At 39.6% G+C, this 27,067-nt stretch overlaps 1 protein-coding gene across 1 annotated transcript in view; it reads right to left on the reverse strand.

The window, feature by feature from the left end:
• TPK1 (thiamin pyrophosphokinase 1) overlaps positions 1-27,067 on the reverse strand; it is a 246,813-nt gene that overhangs the window by 146,307 nt on the left and 73,439 nt on the right. Inside the window, exon 4 of the mRNA XM_086468543.1 lies at positions 10,801-10,873. Within this exon, the coding sequence (XP_086324669.1) occupies positions 10,801-10,873 (73 nt within the window). The remainder of the gene's footprint in view (positions 1-10,800; positions 10,874-27,067) is intronic.

Here is a 27,067-nt window from a genome sequence, read left to right on the forward strand (position 1 = left end):
TGGAGCTGGGTCACAATAAGCAATTATATCCCATGTTTAATCCCTACACTGTTCTCTAAAGGTGTTCTCCGGCTGCTGAGTTAAAAGGAGGAAGGTCTTTTTAGCTCTCAAAAGAAGGCTCCTCTTGAAGGCTACATTTTTATCAATTAAATGAAAATCTGGTAATGGTAACTAGCTATTTATGGTAAATTGCCAATTCCTTCCTTGAAGGGTTATTATCAATTAAGTGCAAAGTAAATACTTACTAAATTAGTTAATTCAATTGAATTAACGGTTGCTTAGACACATCATATATTACAGCAGCAGCTGCTGCAGAATTTGGACAAAATAGTCTTAACACCTGTAATTTTACTGTAAATACATTCCAACTTCAACTGCAGTTATTTACATTTTAAGCTCCTTGTATGATTTTCTGTTCTTCCCCTGATGAAACTCCCATCAAAGCTTGGTCAAGGATGGAATAAACATAGGTTCTCCAATTTTAACTTCAAACAAAAACATTTGAAAACAGTAAGAAACCCCCCCACAAACCAACAACCCTGCACTCATTCCTAATAAACTGAAAATCTTACTTTCAGCTTAGAAAAATATGGTTCCCATGAATGTCTGCTTATCTTATCACACTCACTTCTTCATGGCTGCAAAAAATGACAGCAGAACTAATTTGCTAATGTGTCAGGGAATTTTTTCTATTTTTATCCAGTTCTCTTCCCTATCCTCCACTGATGTTACCTTTATTTTTCTCTCTTAAAATGCTTACATTTTTCTAACTTTTTAAAGAGTCTCTGACTTTTTGTCAGTTTCCATTCCTCATTTTCCCTCCCCTGCCATTTCATTTTTCTCTCATTTCATTACATAGGGGACCATTTCCAGTTCTAATTATACCTCCAAATCTATTTGACTTAAGGAACTTTTATTAGTGTTTTTTTTTTTAAATCAGAGACTATCACAGCTTCTTCAAATGAAGGAACCCAATAGCACACCACAAGACAAACTAACTCACCCTGGTCCTCAGACTCACCAGATTTCAGCCAAGCTTCCTGCATAGTCAACTTATCAAACCTTCATCCAACCCCTCTTTACTGAGCTCTTCTGAGCATTCAGGGAAAACAGCAGAATTGAAACAGGGAAACAGAGCCTCAAATGCTTAGTGATGACAGTGAAAACAGCAAGAGCCTCAGAGAATATTACAGTCAGGAAATACAGGACAGACAAGTAAACGAAGAAAGTGCCAAGTTAGGTAAGCATAAGAAACATTCCAGTTTGCAGAGCTTTCCCCATCTGACCAAACTTGAGCTCTTTCATTCCCCTCCACCACCCCCCCAGTAATGGTATTTCTCTGCCACTAAGGGTCTTCTTTCAAAAATTACATCTTAAGTTAAATTTCCTCCTGGTATATGTGAATGTAACTTTCATCACCTTTCACTATTTCTGAGTGCAGCTATAAAAACAAACCTTCTATTTTGCAGGTTTTTGACCAAATCAAAATTCAGTAAGGAAAAAAAAAAAACAAGCACCTGTGCTCCAGAAGCTGCAGTTGAATTTTCCTGTTGGACTCCACCTCTATCTTGGTTCATATCAAAACTCCAAATAACCTTACACTTCCATGATTAAGTTAATTAATACAGGCAAGTTCAAACTTGGCAGCTTTAGCTCATCCTTTGTTTCACTGACAAGCTACAAAAGCATTTAACTTTTCCACTTAAACAACACACATCATATTCTCTTTCTTTTCCATTTGGAGGCTTATAGAGTACTCAACTATCTGCATGAACAAAACCAGACCAAATTTAACCTTCTTGCATCTGGATTGTCATCCTTGAGATACTGTAATTGCATTGCTGTAAGCGAAGTGTAAGCACCATGAGTACAACATCATGGTAAGTAAAGATGCAGTAGCCCTGGACCATGTATCCCAATTTATTGTGCCTTTGAAAGTTCACAGCTGTGTCGAAGATGAAGAAACAAAGTTTATGGTGGCCTTGGTGAACCTGCCTCTGGAGTTTGGAGGACGGGGAGAATGTATCTTAGCAGTCTACATGCTCCTTTTAAAGCAAGGGCATGTGCTCACCAAAATGCTTGCTTTGCTCCAGGTCCCTGAAAGCATGTCAGAAGCATTCCTCCTCCTCTTCCTCTCCAGCCCACCAGGAAACCTTCTGACTTTGAAATGAGCAACAGACTGCATCTTTTCATTCTGCTTCTGAGATGAGAGCTGCCTGCTCTTTGACAAGATGCAAAATAGAATCATTTGCAGAGGCCACCAAGCTTCTTCTTAAAATACTTTAAAATTGTAGCATCGGGATTTTGGGAATCTTTCTTGGTTAGTGATCAGGTTTTGTTCCTGTTGTTGGCCAGAGTTGTGCTTTGGCTAGCTAATGGGCTCCCCCACAATAGAATCAGACTTACAGATCCCAGAGAGCATTTGGGCTAAACTTGAGTTTGCAGCATTGTTTGATGAGCCGCGAAGTTGTGGGTTCTGCAGCTTCGTTGTAAACTGTTCTAATTAGCCGTCTGTAGGCATGGGCACTGAGCCTTGTGCTCCAGGAAAAATTTTCTCTTAAATTCTCTAAAAAGAAAAGATGGATGTATAAATCCCATTTACATCTAAAAAGACCTATCATTTGAGTCTTCAACCACTAGTACCATATTAAAGCTGCCCCTTTTGCATGAAGAAGCTTAATCACAAAATAACTCTGTTCAATTTCCTTCTCCAGATTAAGTTGTCATTGTTTAAAACACCTTTTTTGTTCCTTGCACTGGAAATGAAGTTAATTCAATAGATTTCCATTTTTTAAACTTTTCTGTTATTTTCTCCATCACAGGCTGACAGACCAGAGTAATGACTCCTTTCAGAGATTAACACCAGATTAAATTTTTTAAAACTCTTGGAAGTAACTCAAACATATATTGCAATATAGATTCTACACTTTCCCCTCCTTGGGCCATAACCAATGAAAGGGAGAAATAAATCTCATACTGCAACATAATATTAAACTGAAATTGGATGCAAGGCTAAAATACCACCAGCATCATTTTTGTTATACGGTGCACTGTTTTCTTGCATATTCTACTGTCAGGCAGTTGAGCTTCAGCTAAGGCACTTGTGAGAAGAAAGAAAACAACTCGTAACCTGCAAACTGTCATTTCGAACCTAAGCAACAGAAAGACAAACCAGCTCTAATAAAAGATTGATCTCTTAATTTCTATATACTGTCTCTTAAAGCTACATAACAAACAGCAACATACTGCAAAGGAAAATGGAGTAGCACTTTTTTTAAAGAATGAGAACTTGGTCAAATTGTATTATCTATCCTATTAGATAAATTAGGGCCCGACTCAGGTCCTAATAAATGTAACACAGTGACTCTCAATGACCTCAAAACTCGCTGAATCTCAATGATATTATATTGATCTTACAACACAAGTAGGACTTAGCTGTTTCTTCAGGTTCAAAAGTGATGTGCAACTCCAGGAGATAACATCAAGAACACACACCACTTAAAAAGATGCAGGGCTGTATAACTGAATTTGGTGTTTGGTTGGTTGTTTTTTTTCTTCCTTTTTTTTTCCCCCACAAATCTCATCTGCATTTAAACAGATATATTGTTTTCTGGAAACTGCTACCCTAGTGAACGCATAAAGAGTGATACTAAGTACTGGACAGAGTTTTTTCTTGGCTTTGTTTTGCACCAGCACATAAGAACAGCACTGTGAGAGCCCAGAGTCCTGAAATCCTTCACTTTATGGAGACTATTTTCGACAGTACTTCCCAGCCATTGTACATATATTAACTCACCAGGACATAAAACATCTGTGCAGGCTGTACATCATTTTAGGCCAGAAGTTTGATGGCATTTGCAACATGCCATTAGTTTAGCTGTGCACACACTCCCCCACCCCCACGCACCCACAGGAATGCTAGGCACAATCATACTAATACAATTAGAACAGTAGTGAAAAGGTGGTTAAAGTATGTTCATCAACTCTTTATCACAATATAAAATTCAGAAGAATCCAATGTGACTATCGAAAGTCAAACTCAAAACCAAAATAACATCCAAAGGACAGATTTTCTCCACTTCAAACACTTAAACCAGGGAAGGTGTTGCCAAGGGTTTTCATGGATACTTGCAGTATTATCTACATAGTTTGAAGAAAAGTGTAAGGACTAATTTTGGGAAAAATTAAATCAATCTATGAAGTGGTTAAACACAAAGATACCACCTCTGACTCATGAAATCTTTAAGCCATATATTAGTGGGAGACGAAAAAGAGTATCAAAGAAGCATGACTGTGCATACATAATCTTTCAAGGTTATTCTGTACTGGCCCAGCTGAGATAAGGCACCGGCTGAATGAACCTCTGGTCCGACCTAGTATGACTGTCTGTCATGTTCACCTTTACAAAAGTGACACAGAGCACAGTATCTCTTACAAATTTATGACATTTCTAGAACATTACGATATTACTTTCATTTGGCATGAATAAGAAATCCACATAACTCAAATCACATACACAACTCATATGGAAACGCGATCTTGATGACATCTCTCACGTGCTATTCAAGAACAGAACCATTTTATGAAAGCTCCCATTGCAAAATTGCATGACTATGACATACAGAAACCTTCCAGTTCAAAATCCTAAATTGCATATGCAGTCATATACAGTTTGAACTATTAGTAACAGGGCCATCCCAGCCCTATAAATCATTTTCACTCGATGAACTTCTATTTATATTAAGACACTGAGACTCTTTCAGTGAACGTACATCAGCAGAAAAAAATTACAACTTATAACTTGGTTATAGGTCCAGGCAGGCACTTGACACCCTCAACATGTCAGAAACAGAACTGAAACAGGCACAGCACTTTTTATAGTTGCCAGAGATGTCTTCAGCAAGATGTAAAACCAGGGACTGCTTGAAAGCTTAAGTGGTGATTGTCAAGGAGGAGTAGCCTGTTCAACAGTAAGACTGAACTGTTTCAGATCCACCTGCACAATTTTTACAGCTCCTTCTGAAACCTTAAAACCTCTCACAAAGGAATCAAGACCCTAAAATGAACAATGTTTTCTTAAAAAACTGTTCAGTCTAACAAGAATGCTTTAAATGAGTCAAACTTAACACTTAAAGTCTCATCCTGTATCAAAAATTAGTTTTAGGAAAAAAAATAACATTTAGGGGTAAAAGGTAAATTAAAATAGTCACAAAAAACTCAATGGCTTTGTATGCATTTAAATTATAATAATATAACTGAGGGAAATCAATTAACATTGTGATTTCCCAAAATTATTAAAAAATTTGGCTTCAAAGCAAGCAGAGACTATGAAACTAAAACATGCAGTTCAGCAAGAAAGCGTAGAAGTTAGATGTACAAGCACTACTTCACTGCTGCAAACACATTTTGTAAATCTAATTACAGGTGACCATCACAGAAGAAAAAGACAATACCCACACCACACCTATTAAGCATTTCTACAGCCTTGATAACCATTAAACCCTGTAAATGTAATAGAAAAAGGAAGGGGAAAGTGCTACAGCTGCAGAACTGCCTACAAAAATAAGCAGCCCTATGGGGTTTAAAAAGAAGAGAATAGGAAAAAAGAGTGGACTTGTAAATAAGTTCACAGCCTTTAATTACAGATCTGAAGTAGAGCCTACTAAGTCTAGAGAACCCCTTTAAAGCACAAAAAGTTTGCTTAGCAGAAAAGCCAAACTGCATTTTTAATAAATAGCATAATCTGGATTCAAAGGTCACTGGATTCAACTTTCTGCTTCTAAGTACAAACTCAGTATAATTTTAAATGACATCTTTGGTCTCAAAACTTCAGAAACTGAGCATTGTTTGAGGCATAACAATACAAACGGCTGCTTTAACTTCAAAGCAATGTTTAAAAGGTTTCAATAATAGAAACATGCAGCTAAAGCATGAAATAGATGAAACTGCATTAACAGAAATATCACCACAAGTCCCCCCTACTTTGTGCAGTGTCATTTCCAATGCACTTCAGACTATACAGAGAAAGATTGCCAGTGCCTCTATTATGGGATCATATGAACACGCATATTTATTATGAAAGTACAAAACCTCTTCTCAATATCTGTTTTAACAATGACAGAAAGTATACAGAATATTGAATTGTTATTCTTTATCCGTCATTTATAGTGCAAAATGATTTTAAAAGGGAAATTTAAACATGATATTCCATTTCCAGTTGTGCTGCAGTTTTATCCAGTATTAATGTTATTCAACTCTTTAAGAAATGGGGGAAATAATCAGTAATTTTTTAATATATAGAATAAAAGACTACAAGCACCTTCTTGACAAGCCAATGAGGCAAAACCAAGACCAGCAAATAAAAAATAAAGCTGAAAAACCTATCATGCATGCTTACTTATTCTCTCCCAAAAGCATAACAGGCCTAACTCATCACTTACACATCCCACTTGTAAGTCGATTACATTATTACTTTCCAACACAACCGAAAAAACAGCACTTTAGCCTTTAGATCGCTTCACTAACTATGGCACACCACATGTAACAGATAAAATGGATATATTTGCTTCACGTTTATGAACTTTATTTAAATAAGGTTCCCCAACACAAAGGTGTTAATGCTTCTTAAGGGAAAATAGAAGCACTTGTCACATGATATTTGCTCAACTGAAAACATCGGAGGAATTTGCTTAAAGATATCCCTTCTGGTAAAACCACTCAGCTTCAGGAATCTGTATGTCATGTTTCCTGTACTGGTGGAGATCTGCTCTTGCTTTCATCATTTAAATGAGGTAGAAAGCCTTCCAAGTCTAGTAGCAACATGCTGGCATGAAGCTGCTGTGATGGAGTCAGGTCTGTCATTGTTCCATGATGATGATACAACTGCTTATAGACAATGCCTTACAGAACCACAATTAGTTTCATACACCGAGTTCAATACTCCCCTTTCTTACTCAGCACTACACTAGGCTGTCTTTGACACAAACACTTGTAAATGAGTGGTTTTTTATAACTCAGTAATTAATGTCCATAAGCTTTACTATGAAAAAGTAACTTCTCTTAACCAGTGGCACGCTATCTTCAGATAGAAAAAAGAAGTCATGATGTATTAATTTCTGTCAAGATGGGTAGCTTTTATAAAAAGAAAGGAAAAAATAAGAGAGGACAGTGACACTACATCATAAATTTAATATTTAACAAAACTATAAAGCATGTTGTCTACATTTAGCCTGTACCCAGGGCTAAACTATGACAGTCACTCTATCACCCAACAGCCCCTCACCAGACGGGGAGGGGAATTGGGAAAAAGGAGAGCAGGTAAAAGTGAAACAGACTTAATGAAACACCACCAACACTAACAGAGACATACAGAGTTATACTCAGCCAAATGAATATCCAGTTGTCACAATCAACCAGAGAGCAGTCCTTGGGACAATCCAGAGAAGAGGTAGGAAGAACGTCAGCAGGAACCCCACAGGAGCTCTCTCTCCTAAGCAAACCTTCCCCCTTTATAATGACCGTGACATTACGGTACAGACTGTACCTGTAGCTAACTCAGGTCTGACTTGGAACTGCTAACGGCCTGCCGAGCATGGCTGGGTTGTGATTCTGTCCCAGCCAAACCAGGACACACGTTCATAAAAAAACCTAAGAAACTTTGCTTCAGCTTCACAAAAACAAAGAAAAAAAAATCACTTTAATTTCTTGTATAAATTAAATCATTGCAACGAAATACTGAAGGAACCTCCAGCTCCTTCAGCGTCACTTGCCCTTCACCTGGCACAGGAATCTACAGCAATCAAGTCAAACTGAAGGGATAGAAAAGTTGGTATGACTTTTCCCTGTACATCGTACATAAAGGCAGACAGGAGTGCAGAGGGTGAATACCTCTCAGCTCTTGCTGCTTGCTTCACTTTCCTTCATACTCCCTCATATTCTACTCCATGCATGTGATAGCGCTTCCTTTCTGCTGACCATAATGAATTACTTGGTTACACATGTACAAAGGAATACACACTCCCACACACCCCAATTTACTTGTAGGTCACAGTAATGTTGCAGCCAGACAGCAGAACATTTGACTTACCCTAAGTCAGTGCCTTCAAAAAGGGTCACTTTTCCGTTATGTAACATTAGGGAATAAGTTCCATTAGGTACATATGGAAAAAAGCAAGGGACACCAATAGATGAAAATCTGCACTACAGTATAAAATGCTCTACATAGGAAGTCTGAATTTGGAAGAAGGTAAAGCTATAGCTACAGTGTAAGTAATTACTAACCCTGGCCTGTCAGCAACTCAAGACAGCTATCTGTGATGGGGAAAATTCAGGCAGGACAGTCTGCTACCTGGTAGAACGGGAAAGGTGGCTTGGCAGTAAATGAGAGGAGAAACATTAGGAATGTCAACAGAATATTCTTGTCATTTGGTGCTGAAGACCTAATGTTTTCCTGGACATACATTTCAAAGGAAAAATAAATATTTTGTTGTCTGAAGGTAACATGCTCAACATCAGAGGCACCCAGCTAACTAAAGGCATCCTTGGTACTAACCTGGGCAAATGAAACTGGAGCAATATCACATGATGAATGCATGTGCTTTCATGTAATTCTATCTTATAAGAATGGTTTGGGCTTTCCATTCAAGCAAGGGTGACTATTTGGAAGCAAGACTTGAGAAGGGGAAGGCTGTAGGAGCATGTCAAAGTAATTGACGATGAATATCAAAAGCTAGCAGATGGGATTTTTGTAGATTCTCATCCACTTGCTCACTGAAAACGACATCATCACATCAGTCTAAGCTTTGCTACAACAGTTCTTCCATTTTCCCATTCAAAATCATCAACAATTGATACAGGAGAGTGCTTGAAACAATACAGGAATATTATCTCATGATAATGTCTTACCTCGTCTCTGGGTGTAACCTGCATGAGGGTAAAGGACTGCTTCCGTGCGGGAGGACAGCATGGGAAGCAACCCTAACTCACAATGTGATTCTATACTTCCCTGAAGTCAACGGTGCTACACTGATCTACTCACCTGAGGTTCTCTCACAGCCTGTTTTAAGCAGCCCTAACCTCTCTTGTGTCATCAACACATACAACATTTTTAAATGACAGTGACTTCTGAAATTTCCCAGACTATAGAAGGTGCTTTACTGGGCAAGATAGTTTACAAGAAAAGAAACATACACCTTTCTCCAAATTCTGTGTTTTATGCTTTTTGCTCAAGATCTCCTTAGACACCCACCCATATCTACCATTCTGATTTTCTGACTACAGAAGTTTAATTTAAAAATGCAAAAAATTATTTTTCCTACCATGTACACCCAAACTTAAAATTCTAAAGCCAAACTACATTTTCCTTAGTCATGTATGATGACCTCCAGGCTAGAATTCTGCTGGCTAGATTACACTCTTCATTACACTTTTACAAACCCGATGAAATATTGTTTCCTTTACAGCCTGTCAGCCCTGCACTTGCATGGGTGTATGAGCTCCAGATGAAGCATAATGGCTCACTACGCGTTCACAGAGAAGATGTAAACTGCACGTCAACAGTCAGCTACAATGGAACTGACAAACGGGGTGCCACGGCCAGAAAAGTAATCCACATGAAAAAGTGTAATACCAGTTTAGCTTAGCTTATCCCTTGCCATATCCTACTCTATTCTGCCCCCTCCAAATTTTTCCAAGTCCCCTCTCTCTGTTGAACCATCTTTAACCCACATTCTTTGCTAGGACTTACCTACTTACCAACATGCATTTTATATAAGCATTAATACCAACATCCATGCCAAATAGAGCAGTACGTTTTGTGACTTCCCCTTTTACTCACAGATCACGAATTTTCAGTCTGTAATGAATAGCATTAATCCAAAGCTTTTTATTTTATTTTCACTTCCTAAGATGTAACCTAGCATTTTTTTTGAGCTTTTCTCCCAAGATGGGCAGCCATCACACACTTTTCCCTTCTAACCCATGAGGTAGAACATGGAAAAAAACCTGCTGCTAGCCAGTGCGCTGAAGGAAACTGAATTTGCAGAAACCTGCCATCCAAGAAGCAAGGGTAAAGCACTGCGCTCAGCATAAAAGCCTATACAGGCAGGTAGGCAAAGAGTTAAATACCAAACAGTCAGCTAAAGGCAGAACTTTGAGTCCTAAGACCCAAGAAATGTGAGTTTACATTTCTGTTGCTCACTGGAAATGGGGTGGCTACACTGGAAATAAATTAAAGTATGGAGGAATTTGTCCCAAAACCCGTTAAGGAGGGCACTCCACTAGTGAAGCAGAAGCAGTTAGGGTGTAATCCAGTGCTTCAGTGGGTGATGAAAGAGACAGTTGTCTCTGTCTGCAGCTTCTTGATAAAAACATAAAGTCGTATAATGCCAAAATAACACAGAGAAACTCTCTCTAGAAAGTCTGCTAGCCACATGGGAATCACGGGAGGTTAATCTTTATTGCTCTGTACCTCACTGAGCAAAAGAAGCCACAGATTTTTCAGGATGTTTTATCCTAGTTTCTAGTTGCTATAATCTCCAGCAATGTACCATCTATTTCTTGAGCTGGTGGTGTGAAACTGCACCCTACGCAGGCCTCGGGCAGTACCACACCTCCCGTGTTTACTTTAGCATCAGTACAGTGCCAGGCAGAGCACAACATCTGAGCTTGTGAGGTGCTTCACAACTGAAGCCTCAAAGAAACCAATGGAGCTAGAATCACTTAATGACCAACAGGGGCACTAATGGGTTGGATCCTACAATGCTCTAACACCCACGGACTCATCATAGAGATTCCATTTACCTTGACCTTGTAGTATTCCTTGACTTCAGGCTGAATGGAATCAAAATCACCACTGATGTAATCAGGCAAGAACCTGAAAGGAAAGCAATGAGCAGTGAAATGAAAAATTAATCCATCTTACTACATTTAATATTTATTTTCTCAAGTGCACTAAGGGGTACAAGCACTAATCTCTCAAGGGAACAGGAGTCAGTTAAAAGCATGTTAAAACAAGAGCTGGTATCAGGTGATATAAAATAAGGTAACAGATGAATTGTAAAGCTGTTATTTGCTGAGGGAGCTACACGTTGCTTAGATGCTTATACATCACTCTGGGTCAGTGAGACAACACTTGTATCTGCATGGTTCCAGAAAGACAACTCCAACTATCTTTCAAATGTATCACTCAGACAGAAAAGTATTTGAAAAAGCATATCTGAGTGCTGTACATCAAGCCTCAGAGGATATAAGCTATCAGAAGATGCTGCTGCTGCTGCTGATGGCACCTGGACAGCTACTATGCCACAAATGTTCGGAAGATTTGTATTTTAGTTGTTACTGATGGCATCTCGTTTCTGCTCTTCTCCTTGATTGTTAAAAATATGCCTTCAAAAATACAGAAGGCAATGCTCAGTGATTTTTAAGTCGTGTCTTGGATGTATAAAATATGTAGGAACTAGATTTCAAATCCTAACCATCATTTGTACAGTAATATTACTGCAAAGCACATCAAAATAACATTGTGATATTTATCGCAACTTGCTTCTTGTTGTCTTTTAATTGCAGAATGCTTCAAAATATTTACTGTATAAATTCTTATCAAACTCACAATGAAACCAACTGTGCTACAGAAAGAAAAGTTTAAGAATATTTAATGGAAAAAACCCCCAACAAATAAAAACCCCACAGAAATACAGCTTTCCATCTTGCATAATTCCTGGAGTTTTAAGCAGCTGCTAAGTAGACAGGTAAAAACATTGCCACTGTTTCAACAGATAAGGCTGAACTGAGTTTTGAAGTTAAAGCTACAATATCAGTGTTTTGTAACAAACTAAATACATTGCTCCTCTTCTTCAAGGTTACTGTACTTTATGAGGGGTATGAGAATTCATCAACCAAATTAGTTTACAGCTTAAGCTGAGTTACGAGGAATTGCGCAAAGGATATGGGGACTTGTTTCTTCCACATGACTTTAGAAGAATGCTGCAGGGTCTACAAACTCCCCACATCAGTATAACTTAGACAAATCTTGTGTTCTGGCTCTGTTCAATGATTTCAAAGGAGGCATGTGGTCACTGGCCAACATTTCCTTTGCAAACTGAAAGCTGCTTCAGCAGATGCTAGTAAGTATAATTGTTGTGAGTTAGTTCATGTGCAACTATGGCATTTCAAATTCACTGCTCTGCTCCTAGTATAAAAGGATATATTCTAAAAAATGATCTCTCCAAAAGTGATGCTCCCACACATTGGGTGGGGGGAAAGGCAGTCCCTTTTGCAATCAAGGACATAGAAAGCAACTAGAAGAAACGCAAATGCTTCGGTGTTGTTTTATATGCCTAAGGCAATTTCAAAACCAGCAAATGCTAAACAGAAAATTAGATTTGCTCTTTCATTGTGCAACTGACCTCAACATACAGACAAAAATCTGTTTTCAAAATTCAAATTTAAAATTGCTGCCTTTTTACCTTTCTATAAATTTCATAAGGAAATATTTACTGATTACAATAAGCCTAAAAAACTACAGGTAATCTCTTTCAATTAGTTATTTTCCTTTAATTTCTTCCTGATTGAAACTGAGCAATTAAAAGCGAACTCACTTTAGGTGTTACAGTGGTAGCCCTGAATGCAAGCCCTGGATGCATCCCAGCAGGTTGAGCAGGAAAAGCAACAGCCCGTTGTGACAGAAAGCCAACTTGGTATGACACACACATCCACTCTGATGAAAAAGCTGATGTCTTAAGGTTGTTTATCTTACTGAAATGCGGCACGTAAATCCAAAAGTGTCTTTGTCATTTTTTCTCTACAGTAACTACAGACTGCAGTGCTTTTAAATAATCAACCATTTCTCCTGAGTGCTTCAAGAGGCATAACTGGGAACAGAATTAGTCAAAAAAGTATCTTCTCCGAATCAAATGCTTTTGCACAGCTTTTGCTCTCATCCAAAGTAAAACCATTTCCATGACAAAAGCTACCTGAAGTTCTGTCTGAATTTTTACAAGCAAAGGAAACAAGAATCTCTGCTGTGCCTCCCACATGCTCTGCCAGGGCTCCTGGCTACGCTGCCTGTATGGGTCTCCTCTGCCAGGAAGCGGTACATCCATTTTCAAAACATCCTCTCTAAATGGTTCACCTGTAGCCACCACAAAGCCAGAAATAACTAACAGAGGGTAAGGAATTGTGGCTGGGAACTTCAAAGTTTCATAAAGTGCAAGCCTTACATTAACGAACATGGCCTTTCCCTAGAATAGCATCAATTCTTTCTTCTTCTCCTTCCCTTTGACAAACACCAGACACAAGGAAAATACATAAAGACACTCTTGGTGAATGAAAAAAATATTCCTCATGAGTAAATCTCAACTTGCACTGTCTGCTTCACAACCATAATAAAACATTTCAGCTTTACCTTCAGAGTATGTCTGCTCTTTGTAGCTCACTGAGTACACAAGCCAACAAAAGCAAGCCAACATTCAACGACTCAAAAGCTGCATTTGACTTGGTCTTTTTGAGTTCTGAGGAACAAAGTGATCACCTGATGTAGGTGAGCAGAATTTAGTCAAAGCTCTGCTCCCATTAACACAAGTGATGAAGAGTCATTGTGTGCACAGATGTCCTAGACTGACTAACCTCAGAGGTCACTCACTAGCTGATACAGAAAAAGGGGAAACAGCTGAAATAGATACATAAATAGACAGAGAGAGAGAAAGAGAGAGAGAAACCCATACTAAAATAACTTAAGAATATTTTATAAGAATTTATAAGAATTTATTTTCCCTTGTTTCCTGTGGTATACTTTTGTATTTACTCCAGAGTACAGAACAGTCCAGGATAACAGGCTCTGGAAAATCACATATCAAGCTTACTACTATGTGAGTGGAAGAAATTATGTCAGAAAAAAGTAACAAGAAAGGCCCTCCATAAAATTTAAAACAGCAGCCCTTATTTAAAGTATGGATTAAAATCGGGCATTATATTAGTCTAGCCCAACCCTCTGACCTCAAATTCATGAATAATTCTTATTCTGTAGCATAACTGTTTCGAACATGACATATATTTCAGTGACATATAGGGCACATATCCTTTAATGGAGGAGGTTATCTTTTTGCCTAAGACGGCAAAAGATGTCTTTAATTCCTTTTCCAAGTGGAATTTGAAATCTTAATTTCTGAACAGTCCAGATGATGCAGTCTACTGCATTTCAGAACCATGTTTTACCAGTTTCATTTGCTATTAATTATCACTATGCATATAAGGTCATGCCCAGCTCAGCTGGTTTGATTCTCTGCAGCTTTACACTGACATTTATCAGGAGTGAGTCAACTCCATAATCCTAATGGGACCGAAAGTATAAAATTCATGTGAGATCAGCCTAATCTACCAAGACTTTTCTAGAGCTGTCAAGCAGCATAGCACCAGGAACTGAGCAAAAGAAAAACCTCAGAGGCTTTGGGCCAGCCAGAGTTTTTCTCTCTCTTTACTTCTCATTCTCTTCCCTTTTTTCAGGCTTGATTTTTTGTTTGGTTTAGGGTTTGGTTGGTTGTTTGGCCTTTCTGTTCTCATCAGGGCATTTTTGAGCCACACAGCATCCATCTAAAATGAGTGTGGAGTCAGGAGTGCCAGGATTGCTTTCAGATAAGGACCTGAAGGCACTTCCATAGCAGACTGCTTATGTTTCATGTATATAAATTTTTTTAGAAAGCACAGAGTTTCAATATGAAACCTTTAAAGGTTTAGCTAGCTTACCAAGAAAAAACAGCACAATTTTTCAGAAGTTTTGAGATGGAGCCCAGTAGGGGATTTATCCAAATTGGATAAAGGCTGAATGTTGAAGGAACAGTTTTATGAACTCTCAGGATGCTGGACTGGAGAGCAGGAAAAAGAGAGTTTCCCGCAAGTTTTCCACAGTTCCAAGACAGGCTAATGATTACCATAAAACAGTAATCAACTCTTACCATAGACACAGATTACAAAATAAAGAGAAGCTATTTAAACTCTGAGGTTCTCATGCTAAGTAAGCACAACTGTGCCTTTTGCCTTCAAGAAACCCATCTAGTGGTCACAGCTTAGTTGAAAGAGCAGTTTTATTTTTAAATATTCAACTCTAATATACAACATACTAAATTCAAAACATCAGAACACTTGGTTCTTTATTCACTCTAAGAATTCAGTGTGGAGTGGTAAATATGCCTTTTTGTACAGTTATGAAAAACGAAAAAAACCCAACACATCACAATTCAGCAGTTTACAGTAAAAAACTGTGCTGCCTCCTTAAACAAACTGCTCTGGCATAATTCTTCAGTTCTATCATTAATTCAAAGTTACAGTTTCCTAGTACTATTGACTTTTCTTGTGATGTATCTCCTTTAGCACATAATTGTCTGCAATTAACCTTTTTTAAACAAATGTTAACATCAGAGACATGAACATTTAAAGGCAAAGTACCCTTTGCTTCCTTCAGTTATAGCACAGAAAACAATCCCACGCAGACAAGTCATACATGTCCAGCTGTATCATTCGAGGGCACAGAGTGGGTTCCCTGTGCTTTTTTTCACTACTAAAAATAAATTCAAAACTGGACTAATAGACACAGACAAACTACTTCCCAGTAGGAAAAATACAGTGAAGATAAAAATGCTGCAGACTTAACATGAAGCAAAGTCACTAAAGTCAGCTTTGACTTTCATAAGCATCTAGTAGTGGGAATACAGAAGATAAAGCACTCCAGCATTATGTCAGGATAAAAATTAAAATCACAGTTTAACAAAAACAACAACAAACAAAAATTAATGCCCCATATCTACACTTGCTAACTCTTAAGATGCACTTTCAGCTTGCCCTTCTGACTGTCCATCTTGACTAGAAAGGGGAGGGCTGTTCTTATCAGAAAGGTGTTAAACCTGTTTAAATCTGTCAAAAGTACACTGTTAACTGCTATGAAGATCAAAATGTCTTTTTAACTCTTAGTGACAGGTACAGCACAAGTAGATGCCATCTGTATTTTTTCTCTAAGCAGCATACTCAGATGCCCCATCTAGCTGTACAGAGGTGAGTTTCTGGGGAAAGGAGAAATGTCAGATTGCAAGATACATTCAGAGTTAATGTATATTAAACCTATAAATACCTTCCTGGTATTACCTGCAAGGTTACCACAAGTAAGGGTCACACCTGAAGCTCAGAAGCCAAACTAAACACCAATACAATTAATGAACTTCAGACTGACCATAAAGAAACATTTTGTTTTAGTTTACCTTGAACAGATCACACTAAAGATTCTGTAACTTATTATTATCATCAAGCCTCTAAAAGTCAGCTAAAGCACAGTCCCTACCTCCTCCACCCTCCACTTTCAAATCAAGACTCTCTTGAAATCAGCTAGCTTGCTTTTTCTGACTCCATGGTTCACATCACTGTTATTTCAATCTACAAAGCCTCTATTATCACTGTGTAATATTTGTATTAAGGTTGCACTGACAACTATGTCATCTAGTTGGTGTATGAATTCAGAAACAACAAAAAAAATGCAATTGCCCATGCCTTCTTCAAACACCTTAATAAAACCTAATATTCATTTTGCAATTGCTTATACAGAACATAATTCCCAGATCACACTTTGTACATCACAATAAATTCAGATGAGATTTAATAGGATAAAAAAAGGGGGGGGGACACGGGGGGTACATGACAACAGCAGTACTGCAGACCCCAGTTTAACAAAGAAAGCAAGCATATGCATACATCAGGCCATACACAGCAGATTCGTAGAATCATATCATAGAATCACAACTGGTTTGGGCTGGAAGGGACCTCAAAGACCATCTAGTTCCAACCCCCTGCCATGGGCAGGGACACCTCCCACTAGACCAGGTTGCTTCCAGCCCCATCCAACCTGGCCTTGAACACTGCCAGGGAGTGGGCAGTCACAGCTTCTCTGGGTAGCCTATGCCAGTGCCTCACCACCCTCAGGGTGAAGAACTTCATTCTTATATCTAGTCTAAACCTGCCCTCTCCCAGCTTCCGACCATTACCCCTCATCCTGTCACTGCAGGCCCTTGTAAAAACTCCCTCCCCGGCCTTCTTGTAGGCCCCCTTCAGGTACTGGAAGGCTGCTATAAGGTCTCCTGGACCTTTTCTCTTCCAGGCTGAACAAGACCAACTCTCTCAGCCTGTCCTCATAGGAAAGGTGTTCCAACCCTCTGACCATCTTGGTAGCCCTCCTCTGGACTCGTTCCAGCAGCTCCATGTCTTTCTTGTGTTGGAGGCTCCAGAGCTGGATGCAGTACTCCAGGTGGGGTCTCACAGGAGCAGAGTAGAGGGGCAGGGTCATCTCCCTCAACCTGCTGGCCACAGGTCTTTTGATGCAGCCCAGGATACTGTTGGCTTTTTGGGCTGTGAGCGCACACTGTTGGCTCATGTTCATCCTATCATCCACCAACACCCCCAAATCCTTCTCTGCAGGGCTGCTCTCCATCCACTCATCGCCCAGCCTTTATCTGTGCTCGAGATTGCCCCAACCCAGGTGCAGGACCTTGCACTTGGCCTTGTTGAACTTCATGAGGTTCACACAGACCCACCTCTCCAGCCTGTCAAGGTCCCTCTGGTACGGCCTCCCTTCCCTCCAGCGTGTCGATTGCACCACGCAGCTTGGTGTCATCGGCAAACTTGCTGAGGGTGCACTCGATCCCACTGTCCATGTTGCTGACAAAGATGTTAAATAGCACTGTTCCCACTACTGATTCAGTGACCCTGCCAGAATTCTTTGCGCAGACTGTTACCAAATCTGTGGATTACAGTCAAGTAGTTCTGTGGTTAAAAGTACCAGGTAATATTTGGTAACCTTGGAGAACAGCCTTTCTTCTCCTTACTTTTTAAAGAGCTTAGTGCTAAAGAGCATAAAAGTATTATTTTCTTTGCAAATGCTGTGATTTAAAGAAAAAGATAAAAGTGTGTGAAGATGTGAGGGCAATAATGCATTCATTTATGCTTTTCTGGTATGCCATGTCACCTTGCAAATAATAAAAAAAATGCGAAATAAATTGCAGAACATATTACCCTCAGCTCAAACTGCTACGCAAAGCACACATCAGGGGGACATCTTCTGCAAGGGACAGTCAATTCGCTTCCATTATCATTAACAAAAATCAAGCAGCTAACACCCTGCCTCGAAACCTTATCCCTCAGTGACAAAGAAAAGTGTTAATGATAGCTATGACTGTTGCATTTTTCTTTTTAATTGTCAATATTTGAGACTGTTCTCCAGTGACAATCAATACAGCACAAAATAAAGTGATGCTCCAAGACTGAAGAACTGCTCACTTGTTTTCTGTGGTGCTGAACACCCTCCTCTGTTCAGGTAAGTACAAGTACTTCAGGAAAAGCCCAGTGTGCACAGGACAAGCAACTCCCAGAGACAGCCGATAAGTCCCTGTGGCTTCTTTTTTACTGCTAACAGACTGTTTCACTGCTTAAAATAAAGGATACATAAATGCCATCACCTTAGAGCCAATTGAATCTGAAACTATTCAACACCTCTCAGAAAAACCAGCATCTCACAGGCTCAAGCACCATGTCTTGCTGTTGGTTCCTTGGCAAAATGAAGAAAAAAAAAGGAGGGGGGTGTCAAGGTGTGAGTTTTCATCCTTACTCAGGGCAGTATATAAATTCAGTGGCAGAATAAGCACCAGCACCTCATCATGAGTCACTCACAAGCACATGGTTTTGAAAGCTGTGGAAGCATAGGTACTCATCCAGAAGTGCCAGACTGTAGTCTTCTGGGACACGAGGCCAGAGGACAGAAAAGAGATAAGCAATGTAACCAGGACTCCCTCCGACAGGTTGAGGATATCTGACTAATTAAGAAGACAGAGGCAGACAAAACACCCAAAACTGTTTTCCCTCTCTCCATGTCAAAGCAAGAAATAGCAGAATTGGCCCTAAAATTTGAGGAAAACCAGCCATTATACTAAAGAAAGGTAATGTGTTCATTATTAACATTTTGGACTGCATGTGAGGAATCAAACGGATGAGAATCTAAAACCTGATAAACTTAGATTGAAGAAGTCACGAGCTACACAAACCGAAATTTAGATACAAGTCTCACAAAGGCAGCACCGGAAGCCAGAGCTGGCTCAGCGCTTCTTCATGGGGTGCCACCAAAGTTGGATTTTGCTGCTGCAAGGTGAGAACAAATTTTTCCAAGACAAGATAAACCATTTCACGTCTTTCCCAGAAGAGCTGGAAACATGCATATTATATTTTTTCCTCCTAATTAGATACCTGCTACCAACCTCTACAGAGTGGCTTTAAAAATCACTATACAATTTCAAAAGTCAGTTTTGATGATAAGTATTTTAAATCCACATGTCCTTTCTGTGAACTTTCCCACCAGTATGAACACTTAAAAGTCAAGCACAATCAAACAGTAAGCAGTTACATGTGAAAGACGTTCACTGGGATTTCCTTGCTTCTGCAATTTACTTACTCTTGCCCAAGTACCTTAAGTACCTGCCCTGACTTTAGCATCTGTTTACCTACTTCCAAAAACAGGGAAGACCACCTACGCAGGAGATGATGACTTTGAAGAAGCTCTTGCTTCTTCAGGGCTTGAAACTGCTGTAAATAGCTTGCAGCAGAAATCCTTTAGAGCCCTTTCTACACAATGACTCACGAGTGTGACGAAATTTATCTCCTTACTGAGCAACTGGTTCCAAGCAGGCAAGGAGAAATCTGCAGGTTTTCATATGCCTTAATTATGCTTCTCGCCTTCAGGTCTGCATTTTCTTTACTGATTTCCACGTACACATTATTTTACAGATTAATTTTCTGTTTCATGGCTAGAAAAGAGATGCCTTGACACCTATCTATAAGGAGGAAGACCAGCCATAAAAGGTGAATTGCTGCACAAAAAATTTATTAAAAAACACCTACTCAGAAGACAAAGTCTTAAGCAGGAAACCAGAACATCTGATGACAACACAACTACCGAAAGGCAAAGTTGACTCTTGTGTGGTTAATGAAAATGTTTTCAGTCCTGGGCTTTAATTGCCTGTTAGAGCAGCCACTGAGCAAACTTCTGACCTTTTTTTTTTTTTCTGGTGAAGATGTGCCTGAACACCTTAAACACACTAATAAACTTTCTTCAGGTTTTGAGCCCTGTGGAGTAATTACTGGAGGGACTTATTGAGATACCTTCCCCTGTACAGTAGTGAGGGAGTTTCCAGGGTGGAATGCAGCTGATATGCAAAAAATCTGTTCCTCGGTAATTCCCTAGGCAACACAACGTGCAACCTTAGATGTTGGCAACACCAAGGTAGCTTGGTGTGCTGACTCTAAGAGAAATAACACAGAGGGTGGAGTGGACACACCGTGGCCAGGCTCTGTGATACCACTGCCGAGATGGGAACTTGTTGATACTGTGGAACTGATAAGCTGTGTAGTTGCTACCTTATGCCAACAGCCTGTCATCTTTTTTGACAAACTCATGTCCTGAAGCAAATCTGGCTTATTATAATCTCATTGTAATACCAAAACAGACCTCCATCCCAAAACCTACCCACCTCCCAGATGTGAGCACCCCTCACTGAGCTTGCACTCTGAATTTTCTCTAATCTACATCTTTAAAAACAAAGCTAGGAAATTTTACACCAAACAAAGGTATGTATGACTATCACTCAAGCTCCACCTGAAAAGTAAAAACAGTATAAAAATAGCTTAAGAGAGGAGGATGTTAGGGAAGATATCATCAATGACAAGTCATGGACCATCTTAGACTTTTGGGGTCAGTTGATGGTCTAAGCCTCTTCCACCCACATAGGGATGCCTTTGAGTAAAACTCGAACACTTGGTTACACCGAGTGCTCCATGGGAAACTTCGAATTCTCTACAGAGTTGTTTTATAACTTATTGTGTTTAATAGCCAGGCCGTATTATTCTTACGTGAAATTTGCACGTGCTTTGCAGACAGTGAGTTTATCACTGGCAATTCAAAGAACTTGTGTATCCGTTGCTGCTCCAATAAACTACACTATTATCAATCTAGCCACGTGAGCTCTTTTGAACATGACCACACTCCTCTATGTGGCCGTGCCAGTTTCATCGAGTGCTGCTAGACTGCTATTGGACGCAACCGGACCCATAGAGCTGCATTGGGCATCACTCAGAATTTAAGCTCAGCCACCCCAGCCCCTCTGATATCTAAGGACAAGCTGGAATACAAGGGGGTTTATTTTCTGCCAAATTCCTTTGCCCTTTAATGCAACAAGCCCTTACACTCATAAGGTACATAACATTTTGCAGAGAAACAACGTACCAAGGATCCCAAAAACACTTGGGCTACACAGAAGAACAAAACACATCACAATCTTTTTTAGGGAATGTAAACCCACATGGCAAGGAACGGAGAAAAGACATGTAACAGCAGACAGCTTTTTGAAGCCTGTTGTCTCTGTATGGCTGAAATTTGGTAAGTCACTGGGAGGCAGAAGTTTTATTAAACCTTTCGCTACTGACCTCTGCTTCAGCTTCTCCAGAGCTGACAGAAAACCTGGATATTTCACCGAAGCATTAGCATTTCAAAAGGCACCTGCACCTCTTGCCCAGCACAGCACAGAAGCATTAATTAGAGAGACAGCAGAAGATAAATGCGCATACAAAATGAGAGTCGGGCTCTATTTAATGCTGAATAACCTTTACCAAAAAGCATCCTCACTTTCATCAGATTAGCTCAAGGGAGCATTCTCCCATTTCTACACAATTTAGCTGTACATGTATGACCCTATTTAATTTTCTGGAACTTGTGATTTAGACAACAACATACTGCAAAGTTTAACAGAAATTCTTTTAAGGTTAGTATCAATCGCAAAGGTGAAAGGTAGGCCTCAAGAGCTCTGAAGGAACTGGTGGAAAAGTGTTTAATTTATCAGTGTCCCTGTCTTCAGTGGGCTGCAGCACCACAGCTGGGTAACACTTCTGCAGCTGGCAGAAAGATCCTACTCACTTTAATCCTTGTCTCACCCTCCTCACAGTGTCACCACTTGTACAGAGTCAAAATACCAGTATGGACATTTTAGTTAGCAAAGTCAGTAGGTTTACAGTTATGAATATATACAAGCAGTTCTCTCTTTCTTAAATAAGATGAGAAGTATTTAAAACAATCGTTTTCATGAGCATAGCTGCAAATAAAATGCCTCTGATAAAGCTCTAATTAAAGAATAAATACCTCTTTTTTGGTTACCTGACATACGGATGAAATTAAGAAACAAAATAAAGCTGCAACTCCCCTACATAAATAAATCTGCCTTCTGATCACAACCTGATGTACCCAGTTGAAATAGTTTTTCTATCAGGGTTTATTTGTTCTATGTTTCTTAAGGGACAAAGACTAAGGGACTGACAAAATGTGTTCATCTAATGGAAATCAGCTCTCTCTTGCTGTTTTCTTCTGCACAATGTTTAAACTGCTAAAATAAACAGGTAAGTTCATACCTACGCTCTGCATCTTAATATACGCAATAGGATGTGTGATTGACAGTGACTTGATGGACCTAAATTTTTATTTCTGTGTGCTGTTCATTTGTGAACAAACATACATGTAAGGAAACCTGTGGCAGTGCCTCCCTGGCCACTGGAGTAACTCACCAGCAGCTAATCAAGCCAAGATAACTTATAGAAGCTGAGGATCTAGTTTATATTAATTATTTCATAATTTAGCCCACAGCTGTTTAACTATCAAAACCAGGAAGCAGGCTTTCTCTTCTCAGATGTTATCTCATATCCACATAGCAGCTACTGAGGCCACACTCATTTGACCTACCAATATTTCACCAGCAGCTTATTAAACTAATTTTACCAAGGAAATACTGATCCTAAGCACAACATACAACGGCTATCATAACAATCACAGGAGTCTGCACTGGTACAGACTTAGCAGTCTTAACTCTTGAGAAAGAACTAACAGCAAATACGTTACGGCAGCAAATTTCTGCAAGAGGTCAAGGTCTGCAAATAACTCTTCCTTCAGATCATGTTAGAAGACATCTACCACTGCAAAGTCTTAACTACAGAAATCAGTAACAAGCACCAGGAATCTGCACCCACATGCTAAAACCCCTCACTAGGTCCCAGTCCTTCAAACCCGCACACATACAGCCTTGCTCAGCACATGTAACCAGCATCTCTCCTCTCCGGGGAAAGGAAAGCTCCGCAACAGCTCCATCTGAAAGCAGCACAGCTACAGGCACCACAGCTGGCCAGTCAGAACTCGCCAGGAGTTCAACACAAAACTCAAGTTCACAGGCAAATTCATGCTTGTATTCAGACTTTGCAGATCAGAAGAGGATGTAAAATTAATTTGTCGTATTTTACTACATTTAAAACTGAGCAATTTTCCAAATAGTCTTTACTACCAAAAAAAAAAAAAAAAAAAAGCGCACAAAAAACCCCAAGAAAGTGCAAGAAAGACCAAGAGAAATCAAAAGGGCACTGTGAAGGGTGTCCAAGGCTACACTGAGAACTTGGTCAACTGAAGTGTATAGAATCTAAGCTAGCTTTAAAATAACCCAGAGACTGGTAGTAGAGTGCTTACAAAGGCAGTGGTGGCTCTGCTTGTTTCTTGGACGTTACCAGATCAGATATAACAGTCCTAACTGTGTTCCAGAAACAAGTCCATGTATGTGCCCATCTTACCCAATCCGTTAGTCAGACTAGGGTGTTTCCAGTAAAGCAAGTAGGTATGTGCTACCATTGCTATTAAATCTTTAATAATCAGGCTGGGGCTGGGACCTACCTACAAAACACCTACTGTCTGTGCCTTAAGCTGGCTATCGTCATCAATGTTTCATCATGAGCAAGGAAATTGCATTGTGGAGGGAAGGTCTGAAGAGAACCTGAGCCTCCAATTTGTATCTGCAGCATTTAGTTTACTGTCACTTCCCAATATAGTATTTAGAGCACAAACGATAGTGTTTAGATAACTACCTGCCTGACAGATACCAAATCCAGGCAGGTCAATGTATAGATTTAGTGCTTACTCATAAATGGCAATCACAGAAAAAAACTGTACAGGTGACTGAGGCATTAGAAACATTACAAATGTACACATGATGCTATAGAGTTCTCTGCTCTCAATCTCTCTTCTACCTCTGAGAGGTTAACCTCCCCGAGAGGTTAAAAACACTCTCAGACAGAAAATACCTCATTCTGGATAAGTAGCACATAGTCCAAAGAGCCCCTGTCTTGGGCTCTGTACAAGTAATTTTCTTTCAAGTAGAGTAACTGAAAAAAATCTTTTAATGTAAACTCTCATGCTGTTGGTGCCCTGCTTATTATAAGAAATTTTTAAAAATGCCCCCCATATCAACTTCACCATTTATTATGATTAAAAAACTATTTATAAAACACTTAACTGCTATCCTACTGTTCTATTATTGTCATTACCACTTTCATTTAATCTTTTATTAAATTTTGACACACTAATTAACTTTTCGTATAGAATCAGAAGTAGATCTTAAGGACACAGATCTACCTATAAATAATACAAATGCAATGATGAGCTCTTATTAAAATCTCTTCTCTTTATATATAGTGATAGTGGTTGTTCCCCAGGGAAGCTGTTCAGAGGTCTGATATCCCTGTTGCCATCTGCGGCCATTTATGCTACAAGAAGGGAGAGGAGATGCAGCATTGGAAATGCTTTGGAAAAGAATGGGCACAGATGAATTGAGAATCAGACATTCTGAATTAGTGTGTATTGAGTAGCCCAGAGACCACCATAGGTGACATGATGCAATGTAATCGTCATTAGAAATGTCATTTAATAGAAGAGTGAGGTTCTGGATGACAGCATGGCCTGTTCCTTCAGTGTAAAATTCACTATTAGATGATTTTTTCAACCTGTTTTAATACCAGCAGGTCATTAATCCATAGGTTGATAAGTTTTTGAAAAATGTGTAAAGGGAAGAAACAGATGCGTCTGCCTGATAATGAGGTAAGAGACCCATATATTACTGGAATGACAGAAATACTCTCACCGAAGTTACTTTTGTAATTGTCCTCAGAAAGAAACAGAAAGTCCTCCTGAAGATTAACTGAGAACTCTATTTCATTGTAAGCAAAACCATCACCTAAATCCTAGGTTGTTCAATACCTGGTCAAGCTCAGATGCAATACAAGCCTGCACCAGCCAGTTACAGCCAGGCAGCTAGCAACAACCAGGAATTTGTACTTACAAGCTAATAAAAGGCACAAAGATTTTGGACCTTTCCCACCTTCAAATTCAGCTCCATGCACCCAGGACGTGTGGCACACCTACTCTCTCTCTAGGTAGCAATGGCCGGTACAGTTCACACTGCAGCAGTTTTGTGGGATCCCATCACCAGGGTTTCCGGTGACACGGCTCCCTAACTTTCTATAACACTGCCTCCCTTACCTAGGCTCATGATAGAGATGGAGGTGGTGAATACAAGCTCCCCTGTCAGAGCCATGGGACCACAGCTGGGTCCAAGGGCTGAGAAGGGCAGGCTGCAGCACCAAGGAGCCAACACAGCTTTTCCAGAGGCCAGGCTGCGGAATCAGAGGGAAATTTCTTTTCAGTTGTACTCCTGGCTGATATCAGTGCATGGAAGGGCTGATGTAGGGTTGAAGGACTCTCAACTTTTACAGAATTTTGCAGGTTTCTAGATTCATGCCTATGCTTTGTCTGGCCCAAGAACGAGTAGGTATGAGCAGTTTTCCCCATCCCTTTCTTTCACAGGAGAAAGAAAAACAGTTTACAAATGCAGCTTTCAGAAGAAAGAAAAGGTTAAAATACTTAAAATTACTTTTAAAACACAGAAGTAAGGAATTAAAACTACTACCAATAACCCATGTTTTTGCCCTCTAGATTCCTATAATATAGTCAGAGATTAAAATCATTCACTCTTCAGAGATAACAGAGTGGAGCAAGGCAGTGTATGTGTGTCTGAATTAGCTGATTTACAATGACGGTTGAGGAAAAAAAAAAAAAATCTACATTTGGATTGACAACTTCTCTGTGGCCCTGTGCCAAGATCTGCCTAATACACTTGAAAATGCTGAAATATTAAACCCCAGAAGTGCAAGAACTAAAAAGGAAATTTTGATGAGCTCTTAAACAGGGTCATGAACATGATTGTATTTCTGCTGGTGCCTCTGAAAGAAGTCAAAACTTGCCACAGCTTTTCCAGTGTGAACGTGGCAAAGAAAGCACTTTCCACTCTGATTAAAAATGAGATCCTGCAGAACAGGGAAGGCATCACCCTCCTGATGAAAGCCCTCTTCAGTATGTCAGGAATGCTATTAGAGTTCTCGAAACCGCTCCCGAGGTATATTACGATCACATATATGCATGACAGCACTGACCACTTAATCCCCCTTCTGTCATAGGCAAGTTGGAGAATAAAAATTACACTGACACCCAAGGGTATTTTATAATAGAATACGAAATAAAATAATAAATTTGCAGATGATTTTGGCTTTGCCTCGTGGTACTGCATTATACACCAAATATTCCTGGCATCTCATTCATTACTATTTAATTACAACAGAATACCTTTCTTTCAGCCTTAATTAACCTCTGAAAAGAGTTTGTGACCTTGGGACCCTCCTGCACACTCACGACGTGCTGTTAGAATATTGCTCTGCCAGGAAACACTTCCTTTAATGCTGAGTTTTAACGAAATGCACAGGTTTTTATGGAGAACACACAAAAGATGAGAACCCTGCATGTGGTAACTTAATGAACAAGAGCTAGAGCATATCAATTAGAATGATAAATTGATACTAGATTAACGTTAAAGGAGACTACAAGAGTTTCCCAGGAGGACAGGCTCATTATAGTAAACATGATCACGTATGCTCTTCCCTACTACTTTCACTGTAGGGCAGAGAGAGGGAGTAAGGAAATGAAGAAGGATTTGCCCATGTAATTCCTATTTGTTTAGGCCAGCAGAAGCTTAAGTGTCCCACCAAGCCCAACGACAGTGTAGCCGAGTTCCAGCTCATGTCTTTGTCAGAAACTGCTGTTCAATCTGAAACGCTTTGACTCTAACAGGAAATCGGA

This window comes from Leptosomus discolor, chromosome 7 (assembly GCF_034619465.1).
Source record: "Leptosomus discolor isolate bLepDis1 chromosome 7, bLepDis1.hap2, whole genome shotgun sequence".
NCBI classification, from domain to species: domain Eukaryota; kingdom Metazoa; phylum Chordata; class Aves; order Leptosomiformes; family Leptosomidae; genus Leptosomus; species Leptosomus discolor.